General features: G+C 50.3%; 1 protein-coding gene across 2 annotated transcripts in view; it reads right to left on the reverse strand.

The window, feature by feature from the left end:
* Positions 1-14,012, reverse strand: part of LOC115471882 (uricase-like) — a 134,325-nt gene that overhangs the window by 12,490 nt on the left and 107,823 nt on the right. For both annotated transcript variants that reach the window (XM_030205787.1, XM_030205788.1), the window contains exon 7: positions 9,386-9,469. In XM_030205787.1, coding sequence (XP_030061647.1) covers positions 9,386-9,469 — 84 coding nt within the window. The remainder of the gene's footprint in view (positions 1-9,385; positions 9,470-14,012) is intronic.

The following is a 14,012-nucleotide window of genomic DNA, read 5'->3' on the forward strand; positions in this document are numbered from 1 at the left end:
GGCATTAGGGTTGTGCCGAGCAGGGGAGGAATAGGGAGCCCTGACCTGTAAGCCCTGGCGGTCCAGTGCACCCCAACCCCCATCCCTAAACACTAAACCCTGGGGGTCCAGTGGACCCCTCCCCCCCCCCCCCAGGCTGAAGTGGTCTTGTGGACCCCAGGCCCCCACCCTCCATGAAAATAAATAAAACCACAGTGGTCCAGTGGGACCCCTGGCCATGCCCCCCATCCTGAAAACTAGCCTTGGTGTCATAAGTACATAAGTATTGCCATACAGGGAAAGACCAAAGGTCCATCAAGCCCAGCATCCTATTTCCAATAGTGGCCAATCCAGGTCACAAATACCTGGCAAGATCCCCAAAAAGTACAAAACATTTTATACTGCTTATCCCAGAAATAGTGGATTTTCCCCAAGCCCATTTAATAATGGTATATGGACCTTTCCTTTAGGAAGCCGTCCAAACCTTTTTTAAAACTCTGCTAAGCTAGCCGCTTTTACCACATTCTCTGTCAACGAGTTCCAGAGTTTAATTACACGTTGAGTGAAGAAAAATTTTCTCCGATTCGTTTTAAATTTACTACACTTCATCGCATGCTCCCTAGTCCTAGTATTTTTGGAAAGCGTAAACAGATGCATCACATCTACCCGTTCAACTCCACTCATTATTTTATAGACCTCTATCATATCTCCCCTCAGCCGCCTTTTCTCCAAGCTGAAGAGCCCTGGCCACTTTAGCCTTTCCTCAAAGGGAAGTCGTCTCATCCCCTTTATCATTTTCATTGCCCTTCTCTGCACCTTTTCTAATTCCACTATATTTTTATTTTATTTTAGTTACATTTGTACCCCACGCTTTCCCACTCATGGCAGGCTCAATGCGGCAGGCAATGGAGAGTTAAGTGACTTGCCCAGAGTCACAAGGAGCTGCCTGTGCCGGGAATCAAACTCAGGGTCCTCAGTTCCCCAGGACCAAAGTCCACCACCCTAACCACTAGGCCACTCCTCCACTCTTTTTTGAGATGCGGTGACCAGAATTGAACACAATATTCGAGGTGCGATCGCACCATGGAGCGATACAAAGGCATTATAACATCCTCATTTTTGTTTTCCATTCCTTTCCTAATAATACCTAACATTCTATTTGCTTTCTTAGCCGCAGCAGTACACTGAGCAGAAGGTTTCAACGTATCATCAACAACGACACCTAGATCCCTCTCTTGGTCGGTGACTCCTAACGTGGAACCTTGCATGACATAGCTATAATTCGGGTTCCTCTTTCCCACATGCATCACTTTGCACTTGCTCACATTAAACGTCTGCCATTTAGACACAGTGAGGCATATTTTCAAAGCACTTAGCCTCCCAAAGTTCCATAGAAACCTATGGAACTTAGCCTCCCAAAGTGCTTTGAAAATATGCCTCCTAGTCTTCCAGTCTCGTAAGGTCCTCTTGTAATTTTTCACAATCCTCCCACGATTTAACGACTTTGAATAACTTTGTGTCATCAGCAAATTTAATTACCTCACTAGTTACTCCCATTTCTAGGTCATTTATAAATATGTTAAAAAGCAGCGGTCCCAGCACAGACCCCTGGTGAACCCCTCTAACTACCCTTCTCCATTGAGAATACTGACCATTTAACCCTATCTGTTTTCTATCTGTCCTAGTAGTGGATCCCCTCCCCCCCCACACAACTTGATGAAGGAGGAGGGACCTATGGAACTTTGTAAATCTAAATGATTTGAAAATGAGCCCCATAGGCAACCAGTGATAGTGGATAAAAAGAGGTGTATTCTCCGAGGACAAGCAGGCTGCTTGTTCTCACGACTGGGTTGACGTACACGGCAGCCCCCACCAACCGGAAAAAAAACTTCGCGGGCAGTCCCGCACGTAGGGCACGCCCACCGCGCATGCGCGGCTGTCTTTCCGCCCGTGCGCGACCGTTCCCGCTCAGTTTTTTTCTATTCCACGCTGGAGAGAGACGTGTTATCGTCTCTCTTTTTGTCAGCCCCAGAAACCGGATTGCGGCCTAGCTGCGGCTTTTTTTCTGTTTCACATATGCGTTCGCGTATTTTTTCTATCGAATTTCAAAAAAAAAAAAAAGAAAGAAACAAAGAGTGTCCTCGTTGTTCTTAGCCGCGAGGGCACTTCGTTGTGGCCTTGTGGCCGCGCGGTCATTTTCTTTTTCGGGTGTGCTTTTCACCGCCACCATCGACGACTTTGACTTCGCCGACGTGATTTTTCCGTCGATGTCCTCGAAGGTCCCGAGCGGATTCAAAAAGTGTGGTCGGTGCGGCCGGCAGATCTCACAGACTGATACGCTTGGTGCCTCCAGTGCCTCGGGCCGGAGCATAATTCCAAGACGTGCACCTTGTGTCTTGGCTTGAGGAAGCGGACACAGGTGGCGAGGCAAGTTCTTCGGGACCGTCTTTTCGGAACTTGCGCCGGCCCTTCGACGTCGACTTCGACGGCATCGGTGTCGAAGGCCGGGTCTTCGGTACCGGTACCGACGTCGATGAAATCAGCACCGACCCCGGCACCAACCCCAGGAGTACAGGTACCGTTGGCCCGCCGGCCTGCCGGTGACGGCGGGGGTGAGCGGCCGCGCGGGCAGTCGGCCCCGGCCATTCCCTCTACCCAGGGCCATCGGGACCGAACCCTGTCGGATCCGATTCCTCGAGGCCGGGGGGGTTCTGGGCATCGAAAGAAAGCAAAGAAACACCGTCATCGGTCGCCCACGGCGCACGGGACTGCCAGCTCCGGTACCTCGAGGGATGACTTGACGCCCAGGAAACGGCAGTGCCGGGAGGAGCGTTCCCCCTCGGTTGAAGAGGTGTCGCTGCGTCAGTCCGCGGGTACTTCGGTACCGTCTCCTGGACCCGAGCAGCTTTCGGCACCGACACCCACACCGGCCCCCCTGCCATTCCCGACAGCGGGCCTCAACGAGTGCCTCCGAGCCATCCTTCCCGGGATCCTGGAAGGGCTGATGCGCCAGGCTCTGCCGGCACCGGGGGTGCTTGTGCCCCTGGCGCCGTTGATGGAGGCGCTGGTGTGCTCTGGCCCGATGCCGAGGCCTCCGACGCCGCTTGCGGCACCAGTGTCGATCGCCACGCAGGTAGAGTCCCCGTCGACGTCGATGGAGGGAGCTTCGTCCCCGCCGGCGCGGGATTCCATCGCTCCACGCCATCATCGAGGACGTGGTTCCTCGCAGTCGAGACGGTCCCGGTTGAGGTCTGAGCTGAAAGAGCTCATGTCCGACACCGAGGAAAAGGAGGCCTCGTGGGGGGAGGAGGAGGACCCCAGATATTTTTCCTCAGAGGAGTCCGTGGGCCTTCCCTCCGACCCCACTCCTTCACCGGAGAGGAAGCTCTCGCCCCCTGAGAGCCTCTCCTTTGCCTCCTTTGTCAGGGATATGTCTATTTGCATTCCCTTTCCCGTGGTCACTGTGGATGAGCCGAGGGCCGAGATGCTCGAAGTCCTCGACTATCCATCACCACCTAGAGAGTCTTCCACAGTGCCGTTGCACAATGTCCTTAAGGAGACACTGCTTCAGAACTGGCTGAAGCCACTATCTAATCCCACCATCCCCAAGAAAGCGGAGTCCCAATACAGGATCCACTCAGACCCAGAGTTGATGCGGCCTCAATTGCCTCATGACTCGGCGGTGGTGGACTCTGCTCTCAAGAGAGCACGGAGTTTGAGGGATACCGCCTCGGCGCCCCCTGGGCGGGAGTCTCGCACTCTGGACTCGTTTGGGAGGAAGGCCTACCAGTCGTCCATGCTCGTGACCCGCATCCAGTCATACCAGCTCTACACGAGCATTCACATGCGGAACAATGTGAGGCAACTGGCGGACCTGGTCGACAAGCTCCCCCCGGAGCAGTCCAGGCCTTTTCAGGTGGGGTGGTCAGGCAGCTGAAGGCGTGCAGAAAGTTCCTGTCCAGGGGTATCTATGACACCTGTGATGTGGCATCTTGAGCTGCGGCCCAAGGTATAGTGATGCGCAGCCTCTCCTGGCTGCGTGCCTCTGACCTGGACAACTGCACCCAGCAGCGAATGGCGGATGTCCCTTGCCGGGGGGATAACATTTTCGGCGAGAAGGTCGAGCAGTTGGTGGACCAACTACACCAGCGGGAAACCGCTCTCGACAAGCTCTCCCACCGGGCGCCTTCAGCATCCACCTCTGCAGGTGGACGTTTTTCCTGGGCCCGGCAGGCTGCACCCTACGCCTACAGCAAACGTAGGTACACCCAGCCGGCCCGAAGGCCTCCTAAGGCACAGGGACAGTCCTAGCACGCTCGTTCCCGTCAACAGCGTGCGCCTAAGCAGCCCCCTGCGCCTCCACAGCAAAAGCAGGGGACAGGCTTTTGACTGGATCCATGGGAACATAGCCGCCATCAAAGTGTCTGTGCCGGACGACCTGCCGGTCGGGGGGAGGTTGAAAGCTTTTCACCAAAGGTGGCTTCTTATAACCTCCGACCAGTGGGTTCTTCAAATAGTGCGGTGCGGATACACCCTGAATTTGGTCTCCACTCCACCAAATTGCCCACCGGGATCCCAATCCTTCAGCTCCCATCACAAGCAGGTACTTGCAGAGGAACTCTCCGCCCTTCTCAGCGCCAATGCGGTCGAACCCGTGCCACCCGGACAGGAAGGGCAGGGATTCTATTCCAGGTACTTCCTTGTGGAAAAGAAAAGAGGGGGGATGCGCCCCATCCTAGACCTGAGAGGCCTGAACAAATATCTGGTCAAAGAGAAGTTCAGGATGCTTTCTTTGGGCACCCTTCTACCAATGATTCAGAAAGACGATTGGCTATGTTCCCTGGATTTAAAGGACGCTTACACTCACATCCCGATACTGCCAGCTCACAGACAGTATCTCAGATTCCGTCTGGGGACACGGCACTTTCAGTATTGTGTGCTGCCCTTTGGGCTCGCCTCTGCACCACGGGTGTTCACGAAGTGTCTCGTGGTGGTTGCGGCGTATCTACGCAAGCTGGGGGTGCATGTGTTCCCGTATCTCGACGATTGGCTGGTCAAGAGCACCTCAGAGGCAGGAGCTCTTCGGTCCATGCAGTGCACTATTCACCTTCTGGAGCTGCTGGGGTTTGTGATAAATTACCCGAAGTCCCATCTCCAGCCAGTCCAATCTCTGGAATTCATAGGAGCTCTGCTGAATTCTCAGATGGCTCAGGCCTTTCTTCCCGAAGCAAGGGTGCAGAATCTTCTGTTCCTCGCTTCCCAGACCAGAGCGTCTGAGCAGGTCACAGCTCGGCAGATGTTGAGACTCCTGGGTCATATGACCTCCACGGTTCATGTGACTCCCATGGCTCGCCTTCACATGAGATCTGCTCAATGGACCCTAGCTTCCCAGTGGTGCCAAGCTACCGGGAATCTAGAAGATGTCATCCGCCTGTCTGCCAGTTGCCGCAATTCGCTGCATTGGTGGACCATTCGGACCAATTTGACCCTGGGACGTCCATTCCATATTCCACAGCCCACGAAGGTGCTGACAACGGATGCATCTCGCCTGGGGTGGGGAGCTCATGTCGATGGGCTCCACACCCAGGGAATGTGGTCCCTCCAGGAACAAGATCTTCAGATCAACCTCCTGGAGCTCCGAGAGGTCTGGAATGCACTGAAGGCCTTCAGAGATCGGCTGTCCTACCAAATTATCCAAATTCGGACAGACAATCAGGTTGCAATGTATTATATCAACAAGCAGGGGGGCACCAGATCTCGCCCCCTGTGTCAGGAAGCCATCAGGATGTGGCGTTGGGCTTGCCAGTTCAGCATGCTTCTCCAAGCCACATACCTGGCAGGCGTAAACAACAGTCTGGCCAATAGGCTGAGCAGAGTCATGCAACCGCACGAGTGGTCGCTCCATTCCAGAGTGGTACGCAAGATCTTCCGAGAGTGGGGCACCCCCTCGGTGGACCTTTTCGCCTCTCAGACCAACCACAAGCTGCCTCTGTTCTGTTCCAGACTACAGGCACATGGCAGACTGGCGTCGGATGCCTTTCTCCATTGGGGGAACGGCCTCCTGTATGCTTATCCTCCCATACCTTTGGTGGGGAAGACCTTGCTGAAGCTCAAGCAAGACCACAGCACCATGATTCTGATAGCGCCTTTTTGGTCCAGTCAGATCTGGTTCCCTCTACTTCTGGAGTTGTCCTCCGAAGAACCGTGGAGATTGGAGTGTTTTCCGACTCTCATTTCGCAGAACGACGGAGCGCTTCTGCACCCCAACCTTCAGTCTCTGGCTCTCACGGCCTGGATGTTGAGGGCGTAGATTTTGCTTCGTTGGGTTTGTCTGAGGGTGTCTCCCGCGTCTTGCTTGCCTCTAGAAAGGATTCCACTAAAAAGAGTTACTTTTTCAAGTGGAGGAGATTTGTCATTTGGTGTGAGAGCAAGGCCCTAGAACCTCGTTCTTGTCCTGCACAGAACCTGCTTGAATACCTTCTGCACTTATCAGAGTCTGGTCTCAAGACCAACTCAGTAAGGAATCACCTTAGTGCGATTTGTGCTTACCATCATCATGTAAAGGGTAAAGCCATCTCTGGAGAGCCTTTAGTCGTTCGATTTATGAGAGGCTTGCTTTTGTCAAGGCCTCCTGTCAAGCCTCCTGCAGTGTCATGGGATCTCAACGTCGTCCTCAACCAGCTGATGACACCTCCTTTTGAGCCTCTGAATTCTTGCCATCTGAAGTACCTGACCTGGAAGGTAATTTTCTTGGTGGCAGTTACTTCAGCTCGTAGAGTCAGTGAGCTTCAAGCCCTGGTAGCTCATGCTCCTTATACCAAATTTCATCATAACAGAGTAGTACTCCGCACTCACCCTAAGTTCTTGCCAAAGGTGGTGTCGGAGTTCCATCTTAACCAGTCAATTGTCTTGCCAACATTCTTTCCCAGACCGCATACCCGCCCTGCTGAACGTCAGTTGCACACATTGGACTGCCAGCGAGCGTTGGCCTTCTATCTGGAGCAGACACAGCCCCACAGACAGTCCGCCCAATTGTTTATTTCTTTTGACCCCAATAAGAAGGGGGTCGCTGTCATGAAACGCACCATCTCCAATTGGCTAGCAGATTGCATTTCCTTCACTTACGCCCAGGCTGGGCTGGCTCTTGAGGGTCATGTCAGCGTCAGTGGCCCACTTGAAGTCAGCCACTATTGAAGAGATTTGCAAGGCTGCGACGTGGTCATCTGTCCACACATTCACATCACATTACTGCCTCCAGCAGAATACCCGACGTGACAGTCGGTTTGGGCAGTCGGTGCTGCAGAATCTGTTTGGGGTTCGAATCCAACTCCACCCTCCAGGACCCGATTTTATTCTGTTCAGGCTGCACTCTCAGTTAGTTGTTCTTCGTAGGTCAATTTCTGTTATGCCCTCGCCGTTGCGAGGTTCAATTGACCTGGGTTCTTGTTTTGAGTGAGCCTGAGAGCTAGGGATACACCAGTCGTGAGAACAAGCAGCCTGCTTGTCCTCGGAGAAAGCGAATGATACATACCTGTAGCAGGTGTTCTCCGAGGACAGCAGGCTGATTGTTCTCACCTACCCTCCCTCCTCCCCTTTGGAGTTGCATTTTGCTCATTCCTTTGCTTGTCATTCAACTGAGCGGGAACGGTCGCGCACGGGCAGGAAGACGGCTGCGCATGCGCGGTGGGCGTGCCCTGCGTGCGGGACCGCCCGCAAAGTTTTTTTCCCGGTTGGTGGGGGCTGCCATGGACGTCAACCCAGTCGTGAGAACAATCAGCCTGCTGTCCTCGGAGAACACCTGCTACAGGTATGTATCATTCGCTATATACTCATATTTAGATTTCCCTGCCAAGAAATGAATAGGGCTTGTTTTTGAACTGAGAATTTCAACTGATTGTGCAGACATTATTAATGACATATTTAGATTATTGTAACATCTTATATGTGGGCTGTAATATAGCTATTTGTCGTCGATTGCAGACATTTCAAAATACGGTAGCGCAATTGATATGTAAAACAGATTTGATAGTACAATGTCATTAATTTGCAAACTTCATTGGCTTCCAGTAGAAGCCCATTCAGTTTTTAAGTTATACTGTTTTCTTTTTTTTAATTTTATACGGTTTAGCTCTGCAATATATGGTAGCATTAATTTCAATACTTAGTAAGAACTATGTTAGTAGCTCTAGGCATTATTTGATGCTTCAGCCTCTCTCACTTCAATGTATAATTTATAAATCAGAATATTCTTTGCTGTTTCATATTTATTTATTTATTACATTTGTACCCCACATTTCCCACCTATTTGCTGCAGAGTAGAATCTGTTGCTAAGTACAAAACATTTTATAAATCAGAATAATTTTTAAAAAAGGGCACGCTGATTTGATTAACAAACAATGAAAATATAGAAGTGTGCAATGATTACATGTCAAGGACGTAGTAAAAGACCAGTGAGTCTGTGATCATCCTATAGAAAACAGATGAGCACTTTCTAAAACATATGATAACATTTGAAATCATTTGCTTTGAACTAATCTATTTAGCACATCACTCTGGGGGACTTTGTTGTTGATTTGTAGATTCACTATTCCTCTTCAGGTAGTTATTTCCTCCTATTATTCAGTGGTGGTTTTCGCCAAAGAATATATGTCATGAGCCTAATTTAAAAGATCTTTCGTTGAAAACATGGTTATCTCAGAAGTTTGTATTATCATGAACGTTTTTTGTTTTATTTTCTAGAGTTGTGCCCTACTCTTTGGTTGTAAGCCGCACTGAGGGGTCCTTTTATCAAGCTGCAGTAAAAAGGGCCTTTGCTAGCGGTGGGGGCCGTTTTTGCCATGCACTGAGGCAGTTTTTACCGCAGTGGATAAAAAAGGATGGAAATAGCCTTGGCAATGCTGTAAAATTACTCTTACCCTGTGGCCATGAGGAGGAAGCACTTAACGCCACCCATTCAGGTGGCGGTAAGGGATCCCGCACTAACCCAGCAGTAACTGGGTAGTGTGCAGTGCTGCCTGATTACCACCGGGTTAGTGCCGCGCTAAAAAAATATAGCCCTATTTTCCCCAGCACGGGAAATGACACGTGCTGGGGCTGGAATTACCACTGGCACCCACATTGGGCTGGTGATAGCTCAAGATTAGCGTGCGGTAAGCCCGCATTGGGTTTATCGCCACTTTGTAAAAGAGCCCCTGAACTAATTTTGGGTATGTGCGACATATAAACGCTAATTGTAATGTAATGTAAACTCTGTCTCCAGGTTTAGGTGAAGTTCTTTGCCAAGAACATCTTTCTAAAGCCAAGTCCACAAACTCATTTGGATGCAATTTCTAGTCTACTCGACTCTACTTAAGCTGCTTGTTTCTATTCTGTTTGTATGCACTGCCATTTAAAATAGTTTCTCACCTCATCTTTGTTGTCCAGTCCAAATTTTGACATGTCAATAGTAAAGTAATGTTTATTTGGCAAGACGATTTCAATAATTTCAATCTGCAAAACAAAAGCATGTGTGGTTACTTATGAAAACAGTTAATCGCCTCCATTCATTGGCATTTGGTGGAAAACCTGGGTTTGTTTCTTATTCAGGCCTCATGAAATGCTGCAGAAGGTAGCTGTGGGCTGATGCACAAAAGTCCCTGTTAACATTCACTTGCTTCCACCTCAGTAAAAATGACCAAGCTGCAAATAGCGAGCGATGTTCAAAACAAGTCGCATGCAAATGAACTGTACAGACATTTACTGTGCAGCTCGGTAGGGAGAGTGCCAGGGCATGCGTAGAACAGCCAATTGGTAAGTGTGGCTGTTCTGTGCATTCCCTGTTTGTAGGGAGAAAAGACAGTCTGCCCCCATGCTGTCAATGTATGAAAGCCATGGAAATGCCTGCGTCAGCCAAGAAGGGATCACATGAATTCAAGCTGCACAGGCTATCTGGGGAAAGGCAACTCACCCCACGTTTCCTCTGGGCCAGGATCTGTGATCTGGTGGTCGGGAAGCTGGATCGGATCATACAGCCGCAACTCTGCCTACAGGGGAGAGATGGTATCGCTGTGGCTGGCCGATGTAGTACATTGGGCCTGAAGAGAACACTCCATTTCACTAAACACTGCCCTGCTGGAAACCTACACTCACTACAGCTCCTAATCTCCCTGTGGTTTCAAAATGGCTCCTATCCGCTGTCTGGAGTGCTCCAGAACATACTGCAGCCTTTATTGTTGTAGTGGTGGTTGTTGTTCCACAACTTCCTTGCTAAAGCTGCTCAAGACCTCCCATACACACTAATCGCCAACAGAAGGGAGTGCAGAGGTGAGATCCAGCCACCTGTCATGCTACAGCTGCTCAGACCTCCTGTAGAATTTTTCTCACTAAAGTTAGAGGGTCTTTCAGTGCTTCTCTCAAAAATGGCTGTGCTTCCCTTGGAATGCACATTTACATACTGATTAGCTCATAGTAGTATTTTAGCTTCATATTGTCTGCTACTGCGAACGGAAAAGGGCTCGTAGAAGCCCTTTGTGCATTATTCGCTGACTACTTGGACTGGTCAAAATTGCACATTGCTGCCCAGGTAAGTTTTATGCATCGGCCCCTGAGATTGTACTACACCTAACCTGGCTTAGAAGTGAGGTTCGTTCCTGGCGTATGTGCAAAACTAACCCATTTGGAGAAGTTGCCCCCAAGAGAACTTTGAATAGTTTTCAGTCCAGCCTTCACTCTGGGGGAATAATTCTTGACAATAATCATTTAAAATTTCAGCTCCCAGGAGAGGTTCTCCCTGCCTGGATCCTCCCCTCTCCTTTTGATAAAAGCCAACTTATGGTTTATTTTGCAAGAATTTTAATACTTTTCTATTTCAAAAATTGTTAGATTATGTTTAGTTTTTGAAGGTCTGTGTTATATTCTGTGATATTCTCAAATTGTAAGTTACTTTGAATCAGTTTGATGAGACTAAGCGAGTATGCTGTGATTATGATTATGTTCCCAGCCTTCCTTGGGTCCTCCTTTACCTGAGGGGCTGTTCAGTGGGTGTTCCCAACAGCAATAAAAAGAAAAAGCAGAACAGGGCATAGAGCTGACACAAGCCCAGAGGCCCCATGGCATCCCTCTTCCTTCTGCATACAGTAGGTTCTCTGTTATTCTCTGGCCGGTCCTGGAGTAACCCCTAACCAGGCTGGGTTTCAAGATATCTACAGTGCTTATTCATTCCGGATATTCTGAAAATCAGACTAGTTAGGGGGTTGAGAAACACTGATCTCGACTGCTCACATGAAGGGCAGGGCAGCTGCAGAACTTAGCATGCACTGGCTCTGTGCCTTGCTTTGTACTGTGACAGCTCTGGCTGCTGGCAGGCACAGATAGTAGCACAGTGTCTTTAAAATGTGATGCCCTAGGCCAAAATCTATACTAATGGTGAAGCTGTTTTAAGTAGCCTCTGCCTTTGCCATCCTCGAAAAATACCAGTATTCCCCCTGTTCATCCAGGAGAACACAATGTGAATCATTTCTAGGCATACTGACAGCAATTCTGTAAATGGGAGCCAGAAACTAGGCACCATGAGCTGGTATAAATGCGCTTACAGAGGTAAATTATAGTATTCTATCCAGTGCTTTTTTTGTAGAAAAAAAGGTGCCGGTACTCATTGTGGGCGGGGTCACCACATATGGCACCGCCCCTATTATAGCCACACCCACATTAGTCACACCCCTTGTACCAGCCATGGCGCATATAAACAGACATCATTGAAAATATTATACTAGTATAGGAGAAAAAATAATTTGATTTTTTTTCATTATAAATAATTTCTGTAAGCTGTTACAGCTCCAGTATACCCAGTGCAAAATAAGACAAATTCCAAACACTAAAATGAAAATAAAATGATTTTTTCTACCTTTGTTGTCTGGTGACTTTGTTTTTCTATCCATATTGGTCCCAGTCTCTGATTCTGCTGCTATCTGTTCTCTTAACTCCATTTCCAGGGCTTCCTTTCCATTTATTTCTTTACTTTCCTCCTTTCTTCTTCTTTTGTTGCCCTGCATCCATAAGTAAAAGCTGGGTCCTCCTCCATGGAATTGACTGGAGGAGGTATAACATGAATCCAGCTTTTGCCTATTTTCTCCATCCATGTGCAGTTTTTCTCCTCTTCCCTTTCCCTCATCTCCATCCATGTGCATCTTCTTTTTTGTTTCCTCCCCTCCATTCATGTCCAGCACTTCTCCTCTCTCCTCCCCTCCATCCAAGTCAGCATTTCTCCTCTCTCCTAGCCAACACCTCCATCCATCCATGTCCAGCAATTCTCCTCTATCTCCTGCTCTCCTCTCCATCCATTTCTAGCATTTCTCCTCTCTCCCCTCTCATCCATGTCCAGCAATTCTCTCTCCCCTGCCCTTCCCTCCCATCCCATGTCCAGCAATTCTCTCTCCCCTGCCCATCCCATGTCCAGCAATTCTCTCTCGCCTGCCCTTCCCTCCCATCCCATGTCCAGCAATTCTCTCTCCCTTGCCCTTCCCTCCCATCCCATGTCCAGCAATTCTCTCTCCCCTGCCCTTCCCATGTCCAGCAATCCTCTCTCCCTTGCCCTTCCCTCCCATCCCATGTCCAGCAATTCTCTCTCCCCTGCCCTTCCCTCCCATCCCATGTCCAGCAATTCTCTCTCCCTTGCCCTTCCCTCCCATCCCATATCCAGCAATTCTCTCTCCCCTGCCCTTCCCATGTCCAGCAATTCTCTCTCCCCTGCCCTTCCCTCCCATCCCATGTCCAGCAATTCTCTCTCTCTTGCCCTTCCCTCCCATCCCATGTCCAGCAATTCTCTCTCCCCTGCCCTTCCCTCCCATCCCATGTCCAGCAATTCTCTCTCCCCTGCCCTTCCCATGTCCAGCAATCCTCTCTCCCTTGCCCTTCCCTCCCATCCCATGTCCAGCAATTCTCTCTCCCCTGCCCTTCCCTCCCATCCCATGTCCAGCAATTCTCTCTCCCTTGCCCTTCCCTCCCATCCCATATCCAGCAATTCTCTCTCCCCTGCCCTTCCCATGTCCAGCAATTCTCTCTCCCCTGCCCTTCCCTCCCATCCCATGTCCAGCAATTCTCTCTCTCTTGCCCTTCCCTCCCATCCCATGTCCAGCAATTCTCTCTCCCCTGCCCTTCCCATGTCCAGCAATTCTCTATCCCTTGCCCTTCCCTCCCATCCCATCCCATGTCCAGCAATTCTCTCTCCCCTGCCCTTCTCTCCCATCCCATGTCCTGCAATTCTCTCTCCCCTGCCCTTCCCATGTCCAGCAATTCTCTCTCTCTCTTGCCCTTCCCTCCCATCCCATGTCCAGCAATTCTCTCTCTCTTGCCCTTCCCTCCCATCCCATGTCCAGCAATTCTCTCTCCCCTGCCCTTCCCTCCCATATCATGTCCAGCAATTCTCTCTCCCCTGCCCTTCCCATGTCCAGCAATTCTCTATCCCTTGCCCTTCCATCCCATCCCATCCCATGTCCTGCAATTCTCTCTCCCCTGCCCTTCCTATGTCCTGCAATTCTCTCTCCCTTGCCCTTCCCTCCCATGTCCAGCAATTCTCTCTCCCCTGCCCTTCCCTCCCATGTCCAGCAATTCTCTCTCCCCTGCCCTTCCCATGTCCAGCAATTCTCTCTCCCTTGCCCTTCCCTCCCATCCCATGTCCAGCAATTCTCTCTCTCTCTTGCCCTTCCCTCCCATCTCATGTCCAGCAATTCTCTCTCTCTTGCCCTTCCCTCCCATCCCATGTCCAGCAATTCTCTCTCCCCTGCCCTTCCCTCCCATATCATGTCCAGCAATTCTCTCTCCCCTGCCCTTCCCATGTCCAGCAATTCTCTATCCCTTGCCCTTCCATCCCATCCCATCCCATGTCCTGCAATTCTCTCTCCCCTGCCCTTCCCATGTCCAGCAATTCTCTCTCCCTTGCCCTTCCCTCCCATGTCCAGCAATTCTCTCTCCCCTGCCCTTCCCTCCCATGTCCAGCAATTCTCTCTCCCCTGCCCTTCCCATGTCCAGCAATTCTCTCTCCCTTGCCCTTCCCTCC

This window comes from Microcaecilia unicolor, chromosome 6 (genome assembly GCF_901765095.1).
Source record: "Microcaecilia unicolor chromosome 6, aMicUni1.1, whole genome shotgun sequence".
NCBI classification, from domain to species: Eukaryota; Metazoa; Chordata; class Amphibia; order Gymnophiona; family Siphonopidae; genus Microcaecilia; species Microcaecilia unicolor.